At 43.5% G+C, this 21903-nt stretch overlaps 1 protein-coding gene across 1 annotated transcript; it reads left to right on the top strand.

The window, feature by feature from the left end:
* Positions 1 to 4708: 4708 nt before the first annotated feature.
* On the top strand, positions 4709 to 13535 carry PRRT1 (proline rich transmembrane protein 1). Its single transcript, XM_075323269.1, has 4 exons — positions 4709 to 4900; positions 6053 to 6372; positions 6677 to 6853; positions 9179 to 13535. Exons 1-4 carry the CDS (start codon positions 4882 to 4884, stop codon positions 9353 to 9355), a joined length of 693 nt encoding a protein of 230 aa, XP_075179384.1. The 5' UTR covers positions 4709 to 4881; the 3' UTR covers positions 9356 to 13535.
* The last annotated feature ends 8368 nt before the right edge of the window (positions 13536 to 21903 follow it).

The raw sequence follows: 21903 nt of genomic DNA, 5'->3' as shown, positions 1-21903 counted from the left end.
TCCTCCTCCTCCTCCTCCTCCTCCTCCTCTTGACCTTCCTCCTCCTCCTCCTCCTCCTCTTGACCTTCCTCCTCCTCCTCCTCCTCCTCCTCCTCCTCCTCCTCCTCCTCCTCCTCCTCCTCCTCCTCCTCCTCCTCCTCCTCCTCCTCCTCCTCTTGACCTTCCTCCTCCTCCTCCTCCTCCTCCTCCTCTTGACCTTCCTCCTCCTCCTCCTCCTCCTCCTCCTCCTCCTCCTCCTCCTCCTCCTCCTCCTCCTCCTCCTCCTCCTCCTCCTCCTCTTGACCTTCCTCCTCCTCCTCCTCCTCCTCCTCCTCCTCCTCCTCCTCCTCCTCCTCCTCTTGACCTTCCTCCTCCTCCTCCTCCTCCTCCTCCTCCTCCTCCTCCTCCTCTTGACCTTCCTCCTCCTCCTCCTCCTCCTCCTCCTCTTGACCCTCCTCCTCCTCCTCCTCCTCTTGACCCTCCTCCTCCTCCTCCTCCTCTTGACCTTCCTCCTCCTCCTCCTCCTCCTCCTCCTCCTCCTCCTCCTCCTCCTCCTCCTCCTCCTCCTCCTCCTCCTCCTCCTCCTCTTGACCTTCCTCCTCCTCCTCCTCCTCCTCCTCCTCCTCCTCCTCCTCCTCCTCCTCCTCCTCCTCTTGACCTTCCTCCTCCTCCTCCTCCTCCTCCTCCTCCTCCTCCTCCTCCTCCTCCTCCTCCTCCTCCTCTTGACCTTCCTCCTCCTCCTCCTCCTCCTCCTCCTCCTCCTCCTCCTCCTCTTGACCTTCATTTTTTTTTTTTTCCTCCCTCCTTCTATAATAAGAGACAGGGAGGGAGGAAGGGCAGGCAGAAGACAGAGCAGGAATAACAAGCAAAACCAAACCCACTTATTAGATATTCTGTAGCTGCTATCAATCAAACAGTGCATGTCACACTTTACTTGCCTGCGTTTCAGAAACTATACATCCGATCTCACAACTATAGGTAGGTATAGAATCAGCATGATAGTGCCAGTATAGCACTGGCTTTAGGTTGTATAGGAAAATCCTGGTGGTTGGTCCTCTTTAAACCCGATTCGGCCCATGTCTCACATGTGGGGCTCCTCACAGCCATTAATTCAGTAATGGGAGGCCAGAAAAGCTCTTGGAGGCTGACATAGAGGGGGGTACATTCCCGGTTTCCCCTAAAATAAGCCTTAGTAGGATTTTTAAGGCTGTTAAGAATATGCTTAAATATAGGACCTACTCCAAAAATAAGCCCTAGTTACGGAAGTGAAAGTTTAAAGAATACAGCAGGACTCATCAACAAAAGCAGACCCCCCCCCCCCACCCCCAAAATAAAAATAAAAATGCTCATGAGAGCCCAAACAATTACAGTTGCCATGTGCGCTCGGTGGATGGGCTCTCACACAGAGATCTGCGTTGCGTCAGGTCCGTCGCCATTCCACTGCAGCTCTCACACACATCGGATACCGGTATCACTCCACGCAAGTGATACTGCTTCCAGTCACCAGGGGGAGCCAATCGCTGTACAACGCAGGGGGACCTGACAGCAACGCAGATCTGTGTGTGAGAGCCCATTCACTTGCCAACTCTAATTGTGCAGAGTCTGGGAAGTGCGACTGTTTTAGGGGGTGTTTGTGTTCTTTTGGGGGTAAACTTAGCAGTACCTAGAGAACAGGTAATTTAAGCCATTGTAAATATGGTGTGGACCCACCATTATAAGACTGGTTCTGCACCGCGAGAATGGCGGATCAGATAAGGAAATGTTGATGTTCCAGAATCTGATGACATGATTAGTTTTGCATAAATGTTTGATTTTTTTTTTTTTAATTTTATTTATTTGTTTTTCTGTGTTGGTGAGAATATCCCCTGAAAATAAGCCCTTTTTAGAGCAAAAAAATAATATAAGACCCTCTTTTTTTTTTTTTTTTTTTCTGGAAATGCGGTACTTGATGGTGTAATATCGCCATCAGATAACGGCATGTTTTGGTTTTACTGCTGTATGCATGATTTTTCTGGAAACCTTTTCTTCCCTCTCCTCTTTGTAGATAATGTGCCCGGCAGGTGGAGCAGAAATGGCGGTGACCGTCGTCGGCTCTGATGTCGGGTGTGCCGGCTGCCGGCCTCTGATTATTACCCTCTCCGGTTTGTGAGATGGAGGATTGTGTACCTGCCGCAGCGACAGCAAAAAATGGAAATGAGGTCACCTGCACAGTGCGCGGGGAATAGAGGCGAGCGGCCGGAGAGATCAATGACGCCGGTGCTGGAGGCGCTGACAATATGATTAGAGGCTCACATAGAGGCATTGTCAGGCTCCAGAGCAGCAGGGCCATCGTACAGGACAATAATCAGTGCCAGCCAGAAACGTGACTAACAGACCTCACACCAAGCCACGCATGATGGCTAATTGCTGCAAGTGACAAGTGTGCGACGTGCCTGCTACAGAACGAGGGATCACACAGGAAAAAAGACCGCAGCTCACATACTAATGTACCGAAGTCATCCGCTCTGTCATTAGGGGTCTGAATTCTCACCATTAATGGGGCAGTATTATAGCAGTTATATTCTTGTACATAGGGGCAGTATTATAGTAGTTATATTCTTGTACATAGGAGCAGTATTATAGTAGTTATATTCTTGTACATAGGGGGCAGTATTATAGTAGTTATATTCTTGTACATAGGGGCAGTATTATAGTAGTTATATTCTTGTACATAGGGGCAGTATTATAGTAGTTATATTCTTGTACATAGGAGCAGTATTATAGTAGTTATATTCTTGTACATAAGGGCAGTATTATAGTAGTTATATTCTTGTACATAAGGGCAGTATTATAGTAGTTATATTCTTGTACATAGAGGCAGTATTATAGTAGTTATATTCTTGTACATAGAGGCAGTATTATAGTAGTTATATTCTTGTACATAGGGGCAGTATTATAGTAGTTATATTCTTGTACATAGGAGCAGTATTATAGTAATTATATTCTTGTACATAGGGTCAGTATTATAGTAGTTATATTCTTGTACATAGGGGGCAGTATTATAGTAGTTATATTCTTGTACATAGGGGGCAGTATTATAGTAGTTTTATTCTTGTACATCGGGTCAGTATTATAGTAGTTATATTCTTGTATATAGGGGGCAGTATTATAGTAGTTATATTCTTGTATATAGGGGCAGTATTATAGTAGTTATATTCTTGTACATAGGGGCAGTATTATAGTAGTTATATTCTTGTACATAGGGGGCAGTATTATAGTAGTTTTATTCTTGTACGCATATAAGGAACATGAAATCTGTTTTTCATCAGAATTAGCCATGCTCGTTACTCGATTAAGCATTGGGGTGCTCTGACACGACCCTAGTACCGAGCATAATGGAAGTCAATGGGAAACTTAAGCATTTTCGAACTCAGATGCTCGATGGAGTAACGGGCAGTGGTGAGTGCGCTCCCTCATCACTAATCCTATCACTGAAGATACATTTACATGTGACTCTTCGACTCTCTAGAGTGGTTCTGGACTTCTCCGCTCTATGACTTCTCAATTTCTAGAACTTCCACAAACTGCTTCACCTCTTCATTGAGATGAAACTTTCTATTGTAGTTGTAGGAAGCGGAGATAAAACGTTGCGTTATCGGGCACTGATGTATAAGAATCTGCTCTATCTAGATGCCTCATGGATGTCCATGAGATGGGAACACCAGTGTGGGCAAATCCGTGGAGATACTGCAGTGCCCATGAGGTGGGGTATGTAATATCTACAAGGTGGCACCACTGTATAAGGGCTAAGTGGCCCTGATATAGAACAATAAGGGGCCATGACACTTTTGTCCTAAAACAAAGGCTGAATTTTGGAGTGAGGTCTTCTAATAAGTGGTGGACAGAATGGTCTTCTATCCTTCGGTGATAGTTGACCACACCTGCCCTAGGATAACATGGGATGTTGATATTAATAATGATTGGCATTCCGACTCCGACTTTGGCCATCAACAAAGTTGACCCTCACGTGCCCATGAGGGCCAAGCTGTGCCTCTGCTGGTCTCCTCTCGTTGGGTCACATCTTATTGTCCAATATTAGTTGAAATTTTCCATTAGGATTAATGGAGAAAGTGGTGGATCCACGGGTTCTTCTAGGCCAGGAGATGTTTGGATCACAATCTTGGACCAAAACCTAATTGCAGTGGATCCTCTTTGGCTCCTGACTACGTCTCCTGGAAACGTTGCGTATTGTCTACTGGTGTCACAGTCTGGCGTTTCATGTCTGCCACACATTGATTGCTCCTGGAGATTTTAGGTTCTGCAGGATCTGAAAGGATAACAATTTCTTCCCAACATGTAACCGCCTGCAGAGTAATGATGTGACAAGGTTCTTAAGGACCAAAATCTGGACTCAACCTCCCCCCCACCGCCCTCTACCCCTCAGGGAAGGAGAGCGGGGTCGTCATTGCCATTGTTGACACAATATTTAAGATTAACCCATTGTTCTCTGTGACGAATGAATGAATTTGACCTTTAGAAGGAGAAGAAGAAGAAGAAAGAGGAGCGAGAACTACAGAGGAACCGAGGGAACAGAAGGAGGGGAAAGTGAAGTGGAAGCAGAGGGAGAATATTGGGAGGAGGAGAAGACAGGAACAGTGGGGGGACACAGAAAAAGAGAATTACAGGGAAGAGGAGGGAAATCACAGGAGGAAAGGAGAGGGGGTGAGAGAATCAGAGGAGGAGGAGGAGAGCGGAGGGAGGGAGGTAGACAGGCTGCTGCAGAAAGAATTGGTGCAGGATCAGAAGAGAAGCTCTGAGAGGGGGGGAGACGGTGAGCGGGGGCGAGGAGAGACCCCCCATCCTGCCACATCTATCCGAGGACCCCCCTAAAAAAATCAGCACAGCTCCCTCCCCCCAGAAGACATGTCCAGCGAGAAAACAGGTATGGGGGATACAGATGACATCATGGATGGGAAATAATGGAGGGGGATATCATGGGGGAAAATATCAGAATTCGTATGATAGAGAATGCTCCATACACCTGGCGTCTGTCTGAAGCCTTCATGTCTGATGTTCATCACCATCATCATCCCCACCAAATAACCACCGGTCACAGCTGGAGACTCACAGAGGGGAGTGGAAGGCGGGCTGTGATGGAATGGATGGGGGGCACTGGGCGCTAGGCCATTTACATGGTGCCATGGTAGTAGCCCAAATATATATGTATCCTGTCTGTAGGTGTACGACAAATACTAATAGGTGGGAATATATAGTATATGCTATCCACCCTTCTATGTATTCAGTCTTCTGTCTATCCAACTATCATTCTATTTATCCTTAAATCCATCTATCTTGCTATATTTCCATCCATCCTCCTCTCTATCTATCTATCTATCTATCTATCTATCTATCTATCCCTCTATCCATCTATCTATCTATCTATCTATCTATCTATCCCTCTATCTATCTATCCCTCTATCTATCTATCTATCTATCTAGCTATACATCCATCCAACCATCAATCCATCTGACTACCTATCTTTTTATCTATCTATTTATCCATCCATCTGACTATCTATCCCTCTATCTATCTATCTATCTTTCTATCTATCTATCTATCCCTCTATCTATCTATTTATCTATCCTGTATCTATCTATCTATCTATCTATCTATCTATCTATCTATCTATCTATCTATCTATCTATCCCTCTATCTATCTATCTATCTATCTATCTATCTATCTATCTATCTATCTATCCATCCTTCTATGCTATCCATCTATCTATTTATCCATCCATCCATATGACTATCCATCTATCTATCCTTCCATTTGACTATCTATCTATCCATCCTATCCATCTATCCATCCATCCTTCTATCTATCCATCCATCCATCCATCTGCACAGGTCGGAGGCTCTGGCCCCATGGACCGGCGGTATATATTGTGTATATATTGTGGATCTGTGCGGTTGTCACTTCTTGTGTGTCCTGACCTGTTGTTGCCCCGGGGGTTGTTATCTCCAGTGATGGGACTGACAGTCTCCTCTCCTTCTTTCTCGCTCCCTCCTTCTCTACTTCCTCATTCCCTCCAGGCCCTCCGGAGTCTGGACCCCACAGTTCACCCCCACCCTATAACCAACCGGTGGGGGAGGGTCCCTGCAATGGAGTAATTCCAGGTTATAATGATCCTCCACCACAGCCTGCCACTGCTACCCTCACCCGTCAGGACGCTCAAGGCTACCTTCAGGAGACCCCATTTACTGGGGCACCACCAGCTCCCCAAGGATATGTGGTGCAGACTCATACGCCCACGGGGACCCTTCCAGTTGGAGGATACGTGCCACAGCCAGCAGGGTACCCCATGCACCTGCAGCCCTGCACAGCCTACGTCCCAGTGTATCCTATGGGAACGGTGAGTACAGATGCCACTTCTATCCTTTTGTGGTTCTTGGTCTTTGACAAAACCATGTGACAACCAATATGGCTGCCAGTAGAGTGTCCACAGAGGTTACCATTATTTCCCAAACTCTTCTATGGCAAGTCTCCTAGGTCATGAATTGACCTTATATTTATCATTCAGGACCCACGTAGAGCTGGGATACAGCCCTTATGGGAGTCACCATAATTGTCATGTTAATGTAATTTCTAAACTCTCATAATTGCGTAGGAATCCACGTTTTTTACTGTTAATATCTCTTTTTTATCTTTTCCAACAGCAATACCCAGCTGGAACCGTCCCTCCCCAGCCTGGGATCCCACCTCCTCAGATCCCCCCAGGACTGGCCCTATTAGAGCCCCGACGTCCTCCTCATGACTATATGCCGATCGCTGTGCTCACCACAATCTGCTGCTTCTGGCCCACCGGAGTTATTGCCATCATAAAGGCTGTGCAGGTGAGCGGTGATGGTGGGAGGCGAGAGGGTCTAATTCTGTATGGACCTATCACGATGTCCCATCCAACAGGATGGTTTTTGAGTACATTTGTGAGTCAGGAGACTGAGCCCGCAAGAAAGTTCTGGGTAACATTGGTGGGTCAGGAGCCTGAGACCAATAGAGATTTCTGGGGTACATTGGTGGATTGGGAGCCTCAGTCCACAGGAGGATCCTCGGGGACATTGGTGGGTTGGGAACCTGAGCCCACTGGAGGGTCATCAGGTGCATTGGTGGGTAGGGAGCCTGAGCCCACAATGGTCCTCGGTTACATTTGTAGATCAGAAGCCTGAGTCCACAGGAATGTCCTCAGGGACATTGGTGGGTTTGGAGCCTGAGCCTACAAGAGTGTCCTTATGTATATTGGTGAGTTGGGAGATTGAGCCCACAGGAGAGTCCTCATGTACATTAATGGGTCGGTAGCCTAAGCCCACAGAAGGGTCCTCGTGTACATTGGTGGGTCAGGAGCCTAAGCCCACAGGAGGGTCCTCAGGTACATTAGTGGCTTGGTAGTCTAAGCGCACAGGAGGGTCCTCGTGTACATTAGAGGGTCAGGAGCCCAAGCCCACAAGAGTGTCCTCGGGTACATTGGTGAGTTGGGAACGTGAGCCCACAGGAGGGTTATCGGGTACATTAGCGGGCCGGTTCAACTCTGGTGCAGTACCCTGCAATATAAAACTCACTTAATATCTATAATCACTTCCTACAATGAAGCTTTATCTCACTTGCTGGAACAACTTTTCAGAAATTCATGGTGACGTTCTTCTGCTTGATTGAGGCTGGTAAATCATAACCCATCATCCTTATGGTCTGCATTGAAAATATGAGTTTACAGATCCAATAGCAGAATACCACCAGCTCAACATCCCCAGCAGAGAAATCCAACTAGTCTTTTCTTAGGGAAATCTAGAAGTTCGTATACTAGGACAAGCACGAGTGAGTCCGTCCTAGACCACCAACTGTTTCTCATAATATTGGTGGAGAAGGCATTATGAGCTGATTTAGTGTTTATGGTTGGAACCATCTTGTACCTCTTGAATGACCTCCATTTCCTAATTCCGTACACATTTTCTCCATCGCTACTTTTTTTTCTGTGTGCTTGTCCCCAAATGTTCCTCCTGCACCTCCTAGCAGGTAGCATTTTCTTTTCAAAATGTGTTAGCGATTGCAAAAGCAAAATGGGATATCTTCCAAAAACATAAAAAAAATGTATTCCCTTCAGTTGTGTCTTATCTTCACACTATATACAGTATCTTGCACATCCAGTAGTCGATGGAGATGAAGGTCTCTTTCGTCAGAAACATTGACTTTTCTTGGTGCCCGTCAGTAGCTCGCGATCTAACATGTCCTCTTTTGGCTGGAGAATGGGATGTTTTTGATGTTTGGGAGATAAAGACTTCATCGAGCGCGCTTGTTGTGTTCATTTGTCTCTGTAGGTGGCGGTTCGGCTTCCTAATAGTTTCTTAGCGGTCGGTTTGTCATTTCTGTGCAGGCTTCTTGGTGTTTGTATGTGGGTGGAAAATCAGAATGTAGCAGAACAGATTGTTTCCTCTCTCCAATTCTCTATCGGTTGGTGGTTTATTGCTTCAGTATTCCCGTACAGCTGAGAATTATGGATGTGATCTAATATTACATTGCTTGACATGCGAACACTCAGATGTGGTCCATTAGATAATGGCAGCAGAAGAAGACATTAGGAAATACACAAGGCACAGAAAAGACCAGGAGCCATGAGGGTGTCAGCATTATTGTTGGCCAGAATGGTCCAATGGAGCAGAGAAGAAACTGTATGGAGAATACGCGATGGGGAGAATGAATACTCATTGGAGGAGTAGGGAAGGGATGAGGGTGATAGGTAGGATGGTCTTCTACTGATGGACTCCAAAAATGTTTACGATGGAGAAAGGAAGTTTTGAGCCTTGAGGAACCCTAGACCCAATATAGACTCTTGAAGGCCCTAGTTCAAATTGAATCTACTGACCCTTTTTGGACAAGGCTCCTTCTAATTGGGTGTCACAATATTGTTAGCCAATATAAGGTGAAGAGCTGACGAAGAAGGTCACACCACACCCCTCTCCTACAGAGGTTTTAGAATGGTGAAGATATAACGATATGAACCAGCACAAAGGGGTCAATGCCTGATTCTTTCTTTGACCCTCTTCAGAGTTGATGGTGGTAAATTCATGAGGATTACCTGTTTTTATACTAAGAAATGTAGGCCAACCATTCGTTCTTCCATGGTAGAGCATAGGTCCATAATTTGATCTCTTATCCATCTGTCTCCACAGGTGAGGACAGCTTTGGCTCGTGGAGACATCATGTCTGCAGAAATCGCTTCTCGTGAGGCCCGGAACTTCTCCTTCATTAGCCTGGCAGTGGGGATTGCTGCTATGGTCCTGTGTACCATCCTCACAGTGGTTATTATCATCGCAGCTCAACACCATGACAATGACTGGGGTAACTGAATTATCCCTCTGGGACTTGGGGGCATCTGATGTACAGGCCAAACCACCAAGATCTCACCCAGCACTTTCTTAACTCGTCTATCTCCAAACCTCTTTCTAGACTTTTTTTTATTAATTTCTTCACCTTCTTTAACGTCTTCCTTTCATTTCTTCCTCCTTGTGTTCTTCTTTTTTCCTTTGTTCCTTCTTTTTGCCCATACGTATTACCCAGCGTTTACACTTTATTTTCCATGGTTTCCATCCTTCCTTCGGTTGACCTCTTCATGTCGTCTTTCTCTTCTCCTGTGTTTCCCATCCACCCCAGTGCTCTCTTGTCTCACCTTCTTCTCCGTCTGCTCCCGTCCTATTCCCCTTCCCTTGTTTTAAATAATACAGGTGCCATCTTGGGGTATTATGGGGTAAAATAGGAGTTTCATGGGGGTATTTTTCAGCTATGTCTTAAGAGTGAAGAAGAACAGTGGGGCTGGAGAAGTAAAGACTCCAGGAGATAGCACGAGAGACTTAATGGATACAGGAAAAAAACAAAAGTGGACTGTCACACGGGAGGTAGTCCTTTAGAGAGAGACAGTCATGAGACCTTTACAAGGAGTGAGTGAATATTTTTAGACATGAATGTGCGAGAAGAGACGTAGGGACAAGTTGGCCATAGACTTGGTCACCGTGGGCCATATTTGGAATAAGTAAAAATGGACCAAACTGCCCAAATCCCTCTGAGGGTATCTGACAGCTTTGTAGACCTCAGAAGGCTGATGGATCATCCAAGATCTATCAACCAGAACCTAATGTCTATGGTCAACCGAAACCAGCAGAAGATATGATAAGCCATAAGGAAGAAAGGGTTTCTACAAGGTGACACTCAAGTGCAGGTACCAAGGAGGCAATAGAAACACGATCGTAACGTTCATTTTCCTTACTACTTTTATGCTGCCATTGCCCATATTTTATGGGTTTGGACTTTTGTGCCTATAGAAAAATATATCTATAATCTGTACTGAATCGCTTTGGTCTCCAAGGTGCCAAATTCCTAAAATTTTGGCCCTAACATCGACCTCACTGACATTACTGCACTTTATACTTTTGGGTACGGAGGGCCTAAATGATGGTCCCGGCTGAACGGTAATTGGGAATATTTTTGCCTGGCGCTGAATCGGCGGTAGTTTTTTTAATTTTGCAGCTTTACCTTACTTTTACCATATTGCGGATCTTATTTTCTGGATTCCGGGATAGTCTTTATTCTATCCTTTTATTCTTTGCCCTGGGGAACTGTTATCTCGACAATCTGATTAATTGTTTTTTTCTGCGCTAACCCTAATACGGGGATATTTTTGGAATCTTTATCATCAGGGCTTGATACATTTAGGTCACAGGAACAGTTTATGTGACCGGTGCGGGTAAGAAACGGGCACCATCAAAGTGATTTAATACCATAATACAGCCAATAAGTGCATTTTTGGTGTTGCTGTCCCTTTAAAAATAAAATATAGAAAATAAAGTTAAAAATTAAAATAAAGAAAATAAAAAAGATAAAGTAAAAATAAAGAAATAAATGGTTTTTTTTTATATATATATATAAATAAATAAAAAAATATTGACCCTCAATATCTCCCCCCTTCACGAGATTTGACACCCCCCCGAATTTAGGCTCTATAGAAATAAGGGAGAATATGAATGTCTGTGCATTATTGAATGCAAAACCAGCCACAATTTTTGCCCAAGGGGTTTTAAAGAATTAAAGAGGTGGAGCCCAAAGAGTTCCTCTTAAAGGGGCACAAACCATCTAGACGCTAAGGTGGAGGCACAGTAAGATCGTTCTGGCTGCCTATAGCAACTGCAGAAGTAACTGAGGTCTCATTTTGAGTACTGCCTCACAGTAAGATTGTTCTTGTTGCCTATAGCAACTGGAGAGGTAACTGAGGCCTCATTTATGAGTATTGCCTCACGGTAACATCATTCTGGTTGCCTATAGCACCTGGAGAGGTAACTGGCCTCATTTATGAGTATTGCCTCCCAGTAAGATTGTTCTGGTTCCCTATAGGCACTGCAGAAGTAACTGAGGCCTCATGTATGAGTATTTCCTCACAGTAAGATTGTTCTGGTTGCTAATAGCAACTGCATAGATAACTGAGGCCTCATTTATGAGTATTGCCTCGCAGTAAGATCATTCTGCTGGCCTATGGCAACTGCAGAAGTAACTGAGGCCTCATTTCTGAGTATTGCCTCACAGTAAGATCATTCTGGTTACCTATAGCAACCAGAGTGCAGTTTTCAGCATTGAAGCTCATGACACATTTTTTTACCCAAAAGTGTCTTAAAGAGTGAAAGCAATGGCGCCCAAAGAGTCGCTCTTAATGGGGCAGAAACCATATAGACGCTAAGATGGGGCATCCCGATAAGTCTGTAACTATAGCAACAGCTGTCAGCAACCAATGCACAACTAACTGGGACCTCATTTATGAGTATTGCCTCATAGTAAGATCGTTCTGGTTGCCCATAGCCACTGATTAAGTAACTGGGGCCTCATTTATGAAAACTGCCGCACAGTAAGATAGTTCTGGTTGCTTATAGCCGCTGAAGAAGTGGCTGAGGCCTCATAGATGAGAATGGCCTCACAGTAAGATCATTCTTGTTGCCTATAGCAACTGCAAAAGTAACTCAGGCCTCATTTATATGAGTATTGCTTCACAGTAAAGTATTCTGGTTGCCTATAGCAACTTCAGAAGTAACTTGGGCCTCATTTATGAGTACTGCCTCACAATAAGATCGTTCTGGTTGCCTATAGCCAGTGCAGAAGTAACTTGGGTCTCATTTATGATCATTGCTTCACAATAAGATCATTCTGGTCGCCTATAGCCAGTGCAGAAGTAACTTGGGTCTCATTTATGAGTACTGCCTCACAATAAGATCATTCTGGTTGCCTATAGCCAGTGCAGAAGTAACTTGGGCCTCATTTATGAGTACTGCCTCACAATAAGATCGTTCTGGTTGCCTATAGCCAGTGCAGAAGTAACTTGGGTCTCATTTATGAGTACTGCCTCACAATAAGATCATTCTGGTTGCCTATAGGCAGTGCAGAAGTAACTTGGGTCTCATTTATGAGTACTGCCTCACAATAAGATCGTTCTGGTTGCCTATAGCCAGTGGAGAAGTAACTTGGGCCTCATTTATGATCATTGCTTCACAATAAGATCATTCTGGTCGCCTATAGCAACTGTGGAAGTAAATGGGGCCTCCTTTATGAGAATTGCCTCACAATAAATAATTCTTGTTGCCTATAGCCACAGGAGAAGTAACTGAGGTCTCATTTATGAGAACTGCCTCACAGTAAGATAGTTCTGGTTGCCTATAGCAACCAGACTGCAGCTTTCAGCATTAAAACTGCTGAGGTAGAGTGAAAGCTGAGCTCTGATTGGTTGCTATGGACAACTAGAACATTCTGTGAGGCAGTTTTCAAAAATGAAATTTTAACCCTTGCAAGCTTAACCAACAATTTAACATATTTTCTTCGCGGGTTATTTTTTAGTATTTCATATTTAAGACTTGGCTTCTCATCTTAAAGGAGCGACGACCAGTAAGAAAAGACCCTTTATTTTATTGATCCCATTGACTTCAAAATTACTGATCCCACAATGGGGCACAACGCCAAATGTGAACAGAGCCTGAGCATTAATATTGGGAAGGGTTGATCGCAACAATAATTACCCATAGTGCCCTGCAGCTGAGTGTCACCTTAAGGGCATAGTTAACAGGGGGCTTATGGGACATGTGCCCTGGTTGCAGGGGGTGCCAAAAAAACCTAAACACTTTGCCTAAGCCCCAGGGTATTAGATACAGGGCTGAGCAGTGAAGTGATGGCCTCGGGTGCAGGAGAGCTTAGCTACGGCGCAGGGTCACATGATAGCGGGCCGAGCACCGGGGGCCGGGGCCACATGTGGACTGGGGGGTGAAGGCGAGAACGTGGCGGCCTGTGTGTGTATAAAGAGATAGCTGCTATATTTCAGGACAGTGTTATAGGGAGGGGACGGTTTATTTCTGTGATTTTGGGAGAAAAAAAATATTTATGGTTCGGATTAATATTCTTATTTATTTCTTGGTTGGAGGGATGCATTGTGGGTATTTATTCATTAGCATTTGGAATGATTAATTAGCTGCATTATCTATAATAAAACCAAAATGTATTTCACCCGCTTCTGTCACATTCGATGGGGAAAATACCGAAAAATAAAATTCTCAATTTATAACACCTCTAAAGCCATCAGAGCCCGCACAATAGAGCGAACACATGATCGGAGAGCAGCAGAATTGTGAATGCAGCTCTGGAGCATAAGAAACGCTGGAAGTGACGAGCGGTAGAAGATCAAGCCATAAAATATTTCAATGTCACAAGGGCGATGAGGAAAATATCCGCATTCAGTGAGCGGTCACCATGCACAAAAAGAAAAGGAGTGGAAAAAGATGGCAGAAAGATCTGTAGATGGTGAGGATGAAGAGGGACGCCTGTACTAGATGACTGCACAGTTCTCCCTCCTACACTCTCCAGTCAATATGTCCCCACAGGCACAAAGGCTGGAAAAAAAGCAGGTAAGTGACCACTAGGCTACCAGGGATACTACTGACGAATGAGACCAGAAGAGTTAGATTATATTAACCCAATAGACACCAGGGTTATAAATATTAACTTTCTTTAAAGCCAAATAATATATTTTTTACTTTACGCACCCACTAGACAGCAGGACTGTTAGTAACACCATGGACACCAATGATTTCATAGTAACCCACTGAAAAATTAATGTTATTTATTAATACATTACATACCAGAATTTTAGATGGTGCCCGCCTAGCCATCATAGGCATTACTTACTAACCCTCCAGATACCAGGAGTGTAGATGGATACCCTCTCAGACATCATCACAGGCATTACTTACTAACCCTCTTCACCCGCCAGACATCATCATAGGCATTACTTACTAACCCTCTAGATACCAGGAGTGTAGATGGATACCCTCTCAGACATCATCACAGGCATTACTTACTAACCCTCTTCACCCGCCAGACATCATCATACGCATTACTTACTAACCCTCTAGATACCAGGAGTGTAGATGGATACCCCCCACCAGACATCATCATACGCATTACTTACTAACCCTCTAGATACCAGGACTTTAGATGGATACCCTCTCAGACATCATCACAGGCATTACTTACTAACCCTCTTCACCCGCCAGACATCATCATAGGCATTACTTACTAACCCTCTAGATACCAGGAGTGTAGATGGATACCCTCTCAGACATCATCACAGGCATTACTTACTAACCCTCTTCACCCGCCAGACATCATCATACGCATTACTTACTAACCCTCTAGATACCAGGAGTGTAGATGGATACCCCCCACCAGACATCATCATAGGCATTACTTACTAACCCCCTTCACCCACCAGACATCATCATACGCATTACTTACTAACCCTCTAGATACCAGGACTTTAGATGGATACCCCTCACCAGACATCATCATAGGCATTACTTACTAACCCTTTTCACTCGCCAGACATAATCATAGGCATTACTTACTAACCCTCTTAATCTGCCAGACATCATCTTAGGTATTACTTACTAACCCTCTAGATACCAGGAGTTTAGATGCTAGGATGGGTGGGGGGGTCACCATCTAAACTCTTGGTATCTAGAGGGTTAGTAAGTAATACCTAAGATGATGTCTGGCAGATGAAGAGGGTTAGTAAGTAATGCCTATGATGATGTCTGGCGGGGGTATCCAACTAAACTCCTGATATCTAGAGGGTTAGTAAGAAGTGCCTATGATTATGTCTGGTGAGTGAAAAGGGTTAGTAAGTAATGCCTATGATGATGTCAGGTGAGGGGTATCCATCTAAAGTCCTGGTATCTAGAGGGTTAGTAAGTAATGCATATGATGATGTCTGGCGGGTGAAGGGGGTTAGTAAGTAATGCCTATGATGATGTCTGGTGGGGAATATCCATCTAAAGTCCTGGTGTCTAGAGGGTTAGTAAGTAATGCCTATGATGATCTCTGGCGGGTGAAGAGGGTTAGTAAGTAATGCCTATGATAATGTCTTGCTGGGATGGGGGGGGGGGGGTGTCACCAAGACATCATCTTAGGCATTACTTACTAACCCACTAGATACCAGGACTTTAGATGGTGACCCCCTAGACATCATGGGCATTATTTATAACCCTGTGGCCACCAGGAATGTTCTTTTTATTATCCCATTAAACACCAGGGGTTTAAATGTTAATGTACTAGTCCTGGATGTTATTTATTAACCCACTAGACTCCAGGATTGTTCTTTTTACTAAACCACTTGGCACCAGGGATTTAAATGAGAACACTTTAGTCATCATAAACATTAGATATTAACCCGCAGGACAGCAGGAATGGTCATTTTAATACTTATTTAGACACCCGGGTGCTCAAACATTATCCTCTAGACACCAGGGATCTTCTTTTTATTCCTGACACAAGGGATTCTTTAATGTCTATGATGTCTAGATTGTTTCCATTTTTTATTCATCCACTAGACACCAGGAATAATATTTAATAACCCACCAGATGACATGGGTGATAATTTTTCCACTAGACACCAGGGATTTTGTTGATGAACCTATGGGAAATCAGGGACATTAATAATTAGAACAGCAGACGTCAGAGATATTAATATCTCAGTAATTAGGGACATATTATTAACCCCTGACATGCCAAGGAATCTTTGTACATTGGATGCCCACTCCCCAACCAACATAGCCTGGATTTCAGGCTCGTACTTGGACATATTTGCAAAAGTGGCTCTAACAAAATGTCCGCGGTCGCCAGGCCCCGGCTGTGCCGTGTTCTTTTACTTCTCAGAACTAAAGCGAATTAGGAAAACATTTGACGGCGCCTCATGTTGTGCGGAGAGATGGTGCCGCCGCTCCACTCCCACACACACAGATTGCTGCACAATGGAGGCAGGAAAGAGGGGAAGGCGCCCGCTCATTCATACAGACATATTGATTAGCACGCAATCTGCTGCAAAGCCTGGGCACAGAGCGGGCACAATGTCTGCACCACTGCCCCAACCACCATGTGCTGGAACAGGCAGCTGACAATCCAGTACTCTCACAATTACAGCAGTATTATAGCAGCTATATTCCTGTACATAGGGGGCAGTATTATAGTAGTTATATTCCTGTACATAGGGGGCAGTATTATAGTAGTTATATTCTTGTACATAGGGGGCAGTATTATAGTAGTTATATTCTTGTACATAGGGGGCAGTATTATAGTAGTTATATTCTTGTACATAGGGGCAGTATTATAGTAGTTATATTCCTGTACATAGGGGGCAGTATTATAGTAGTTATATTCCTGTACATAGGGGGCAGTATTATAGTAGTTATATTCTTGTACATAGGGGGCAGTATTATAGTAGTTATATTCCTGTACATAGGGGCAGTATTATAGTAGTTATATTCTTGTATATAGGAGCAGTATTATAGTAGTTATATTCTTGTACATAGGGGGCAGTATTATAGTAGTTATATTCTTGTACATAGGGGCAGTATTATAGTAGTTATATTCTTGTACATAGGGGCAGTATTATAGTAGTTATATTCTTGTACATAGGGGCAGTATTATAGTAGTTATATTCTTGTACATAGGGGCAGTATTATAGTAGTTATATTCTTGTACATAGGGGGCAGTATTATAGTAGTTATATTCTTGTACATAGGAGCTGTATTATAGTAGTTATATTCTTGTATATAGGGGCAGTATTATAGTAGTTATATTCTTGTACATAGGGGGCAGTATTATAGTAGTTATATTCTTGTACATAGCTGTATTATAGTAGTTATATTCTTGTATATAGGGGGCAGTATTATAGTAGTTATATTCTTGTACATAGGAGCAGTATTATAGTAGTTATATTCTTGTACATAGGAGCAGTATTATAGTAGTTATATTCTTGTACATAGGAGCTGTATTATAGTAGTTATAGTCTTGTACATAGGGGCAGTATTATAGTAGTTATATTCTTGTACATAGGAGCAGTATTATAGTAGTTATATTCGTTATATTCCTGTACATAGGAGCAGTAATATTCTTGTACATAAGAGCAGTCATATTTTGGAGAGGTGGTCATGCATGGTCATTAGGACCCAAGTCTAGGGGAGTTTTGGAGACAACAAAGCCATAAATTTAGAATTAGAGATCCAGGAGCACTACTCATCAACTGGACTGGATCTCTGCAGGCCTTTTATTAGGTTAGATCTTACAACTAGCAGAGGATCTCTGTGTTCACATAGGCCAGTTGAATCCTAGAGGTTGGGAGATCAACTGATTGTGTGATCTTGTTCTTATAACCTGGGCCCCTATTCTACCTCTTGGATCAATACCTCACATGATCCTGCATCTCAGCCATATATTGGTGAGATGGTCATGAATGATCCTCCCTAATGAAGTCTATGAAAGTTATGGTTGCAAACCTCACCTGATTCAGTATCACAGCCATATATATATTGGAGAGGTGGCCATGCAGGGTCCTTAGAGTTTTTGAGACAACCAAACCAGAAATTTAGGCTTAAGAGAAATCAAGGAGCAGCGCTCATCAACTGGACTGGATCTCTGAAGAGCAACCACTGGATCAGAGACCTTTTTTCCTGAGGTGTATGGTCCACTAGGTGAGCAATTCATAAACAACGAAATAGTATATGGTCATTTCAAGGGTCGTAATAAAAATATGTTGGTCTAGAACTAGCCTTGCTGAAGGTCCTCCCGGTGACGAAGGCTGAGGAACAGGCGCCCTTTCTTCTTTTTCCTTTGAGCTTCTCAAGAAGCTTTCTGTTACTCTTCCTAAGAAACCACCAAAACCATAAGCAATGTGGAAGGCTATATGCATATGACACCACAGAATAAACACCAAAAACACAATGCAATCCAAAAGTCCAAAAATATATACGGTAATAATCTTTATTAGCCAAGAATAGTAAAATCCAATCTAAAAAGAATGGACCAACCCAAGAGACGGATGGTATTGATATGGGGGACCAGGCACCAACTCTGAAATAATATAAGGACCCATAAATCTGAGCTGTAAAACATATATAAATCACAACTTAAGAAGTAGATGGAACTAAAATATCACCCAAATCAATATGATCTATAGGGCATGAAGTATATATCCATAAGTGTGCGAAACTATATATACATAGACATAGCATCATACCTTCAAGAATTAGTAATTAGAATACCAGCATACAGGGCCCAGACCAAGGTAACAGTGCGGTGTCCCCATGCACCCGACGCATGTTTCGCAACCAAAGTGTTTGTTCCTCACATTTTTTGGAACTGGATTCCGAAATTAGTCGAGTTTCAAGAGTAATTTTTTGAAGCTTTGGAACTGTGATTTAGTCACCCCGGCTTTGGGGAACTGCATAGTCACCGTTATCGCCTCCCTTTTGGCGTCTCCTCCTTTAAGGTTTTACATTGAATTCATAGAATCATAGAATGGTAGAGTTGGAAGGAACCCCAAGGCCATCGGGTCCAACCCCTTGCGAGTGCAGGCTTTCCTAAATCATCCCAGCTATGTGTTTATCCAGTTTCCACTTGAAGATTTCCATTGATGGGAGCTTACTACCTCCTGTGGTAGTCTGTTCCACTCCCTGACTGCCCTCACTACCTTCTGTGGTAGTCTGTTCCACTCCCTGACTGCCCTCACTCCCTGACTGCCCTCACTGTCAGAAAGATTTTCCTAATGTCTAATCTGAATCTCCTTCCTTTTAGTTTCATCCCATAGCTTCTAATACTTCTTTGTGCTAATGAGAATAGGGGGTTCCCTCTGCACTGTGACCTCCTTTCAGATATTTGTAGACCGCTATTAAGTCTCCTCTCAGCCTTCTCTTTTTCAAACTAAAGATCCCTAGTTATTGTAGCCGTTCTTCATAGGACATGGTTTGCAGACTTTCTACCATCGTGGTTGCTCTTCTCTGGACTTGCTCCAATATATCGATGTCTTTCTTGAACTGGGGCGCCCAGAACTGTACACAGTATTCCAGGGGGGTCTGACCAGGGCAGAGTATAGGGGAATTCAATGCAGTGTTTAAAGTATGGCGGCATGGGAGGGAAAAACTAGAAATATAAGGGGAAGAAAAGTAAGAGGAAGAATCTGTATGTGAAGTGTAACATCAAGAACCTGATATCCTTCCTGACACAAGTGCAGAGGATCAGTGATGACCTCTTCAGATATCGCTTTAATGCTTCTCGATTTAGGTGTCACATTTTCAAGGGATTGTACGAAAAAGATTTACGTTGAGAAATGTGTATTATTCATAGAATTACTGACTTGTGTTAACCCTTTTCTCCCCACACCGACTCCAGCCTCCGGCACCGCACACAATACCGGCTGAACGAGGGTTACGTCTTGTCACAACATTACGCCCCGCTCTATAGGGCTGGATGAAAAATTCCCATGGCAACTCTATACTGTGCGGTGATGCAGAAAATGACATTTTTAGGAACGACATTATATACCCGATCTCAATGTATCACATACAGAACACAGACATCGATTCAGAGGTCAGAACAGCGGGAATATGATTCATCACACAGGAGAGATAGTGAACGGAGTTATTGGGGGGGCTCATACGTGGGGGCTTTATACCATCTATATCCTGAAGACAAGGAATTGGGAAGAAACAATCCATAAGTGATGAAAAGACGATTTATTATGAATGTACAGTAAAATGGGCAATATGTGGAAAACTGTCAGCTCTACAGATATTACTGCAATACAGTGCACACAACCTGGCAGTAGGTTTCTGCTATATAATCTGAGAGCACCATGATGTAAGGACAGTCTCATTCCAGCGATGGGTCACTATAATCAGTGTTTAATCAGCAGGAGATTATCATTATAGCACTAGGTGTCTGGTGTCTTCTAGTCCTCTTGCTCTATGTAACGGCGCCATATCACTGATTAGCAGCTTTCTTTCAATGTATTGAAAACACAATATATTTTACATTTTTAGTCAAAACACAATAAAGTTGAATGGGTCCTCATTGTACAACGCTATAGTATAGGTGTACAATGCCGAGATGATTAACCCTTTCCACCCTTTTTTAAAAACACAAAACAAAAACAGAAGAGCTAAATAAGGCCTACAGCATCTGAGGGGTGAAGCAGAACCTTGTGCTCAGATCTGACCAGTTTTGCCATTTTGTTGACACGCTGGGGCACACAATGTGATGGGAGTATTAGGCTATGTGTGCACACGGAGTTTTTGATGCAGAAACTTTCTGCACCAAAATCTGCACCTCGTGGCAGAAAAAGGTACCAAAAAACGCATGCGTTTTTTATACATTTTAGGGTATGTGCCCACGCAGATTTTTTTCTGCACATAAAAATACATATTTTGGCAGGAAAAAAGCTGCCAAAAATAGGTGAGTATTTTGCCACATTTGTGTGTGTTTTTTTCATGCTTTTTTATCTGCTGAGATAGAGAAAACGCTGGAAAACTGTAGAAACAATTGACACGCTGCTTCTTTTTTCAGCACCAAAATCTGCAAGTAAAAAAGAAGCAATGTGTGCACAGCAAGTTACGATTCTCATAGACTTTGTTGGGATGTGTTTTATCTTGCAGTATTGATAAAAATCTGCAAGAAAAAACGCGGCATGTGCACAAGGCCTAAGGCTGTGTGCGCATGGTGCATTTTTGATGCAGATTTGGTGCAGATTGTGGGCCAAATCTGCACGTCTATCCTTATCCGAGCAAAGTCAATGAGAATTCTGAAGCGCTGTGCGCACGTTGCTTATCTTTTCCTTGCAGATTTGGTGCAAAAAAAAAAATAAATCTACAGCATGTCAATTGTTGGTGCATTTTTTCCTGCTTTTTTATGCCTTTACACCCATTGACTTCATAAAAAAAAAATAAAAAAAAAAATCACAAGGCATGCGTTTTTTTTGTTGCGTTTGACTCCCAGAGAGTCCAGTTTTCATGCACAAAATTTCTGCACCAAATCTGCAGCGTGTGCACACAGCCAAAACCACCAAAATAAATCAGCAACACACAAATCAAACTCCAACCAGGCGTCTACACGTTACCTTAAACTGAATTTAGCTATTTATTAACCATATAGTGAGATGTCGCTGTGTATAAGGCAGCAAACGACAGATTCCGCTGTCTGGGAAGGGTTAATCGGAGTCTGTAATTACATACTATACACAGGCAGACACCACAGTACAGGAAGGGGACACTGTCACAGCATTGCAGATGTGCTTGTCGCCTTCTCCTCCTGCTGCTCCATTATACACAGGAACCCATCCTACATTTCATCTTAACTACATTCATTATAAGGAAAAATGCACAGATTTTCCCTGTGTGTGATAATAACGAACCCTCCCCATTGTTTAATAACGGCACCTCCCCATTGTATGACAATGACGACACATCCCCTTTGTATGACAATAATGGCCCTTGCCCTGCGTATGACCTGATTGTATCTCCCAGCTAAGAAGCAGGAAGTCTCACAC

This window comes from Anomaloglossus baeobatrachus, chromosome 9, assembly GCF_048569485.1.
Source record: "Anomaloglossus baeobatrachus isolate aAnoBae1 chromosome 9, aAnoBae1.hap1, whole genome shotgun sequence".
Classification (NCBI taxonomy): domain Eukaryota; kingdom Metazoa; phylum Chordata; class Amphibia; order Anura; family Aromobatidae; genus Anomaloglossus; species Anomaloglossus baeobatrachus.
This window is presented reverse-complemented; position numbering and strand designations above follow the sequence as displayed.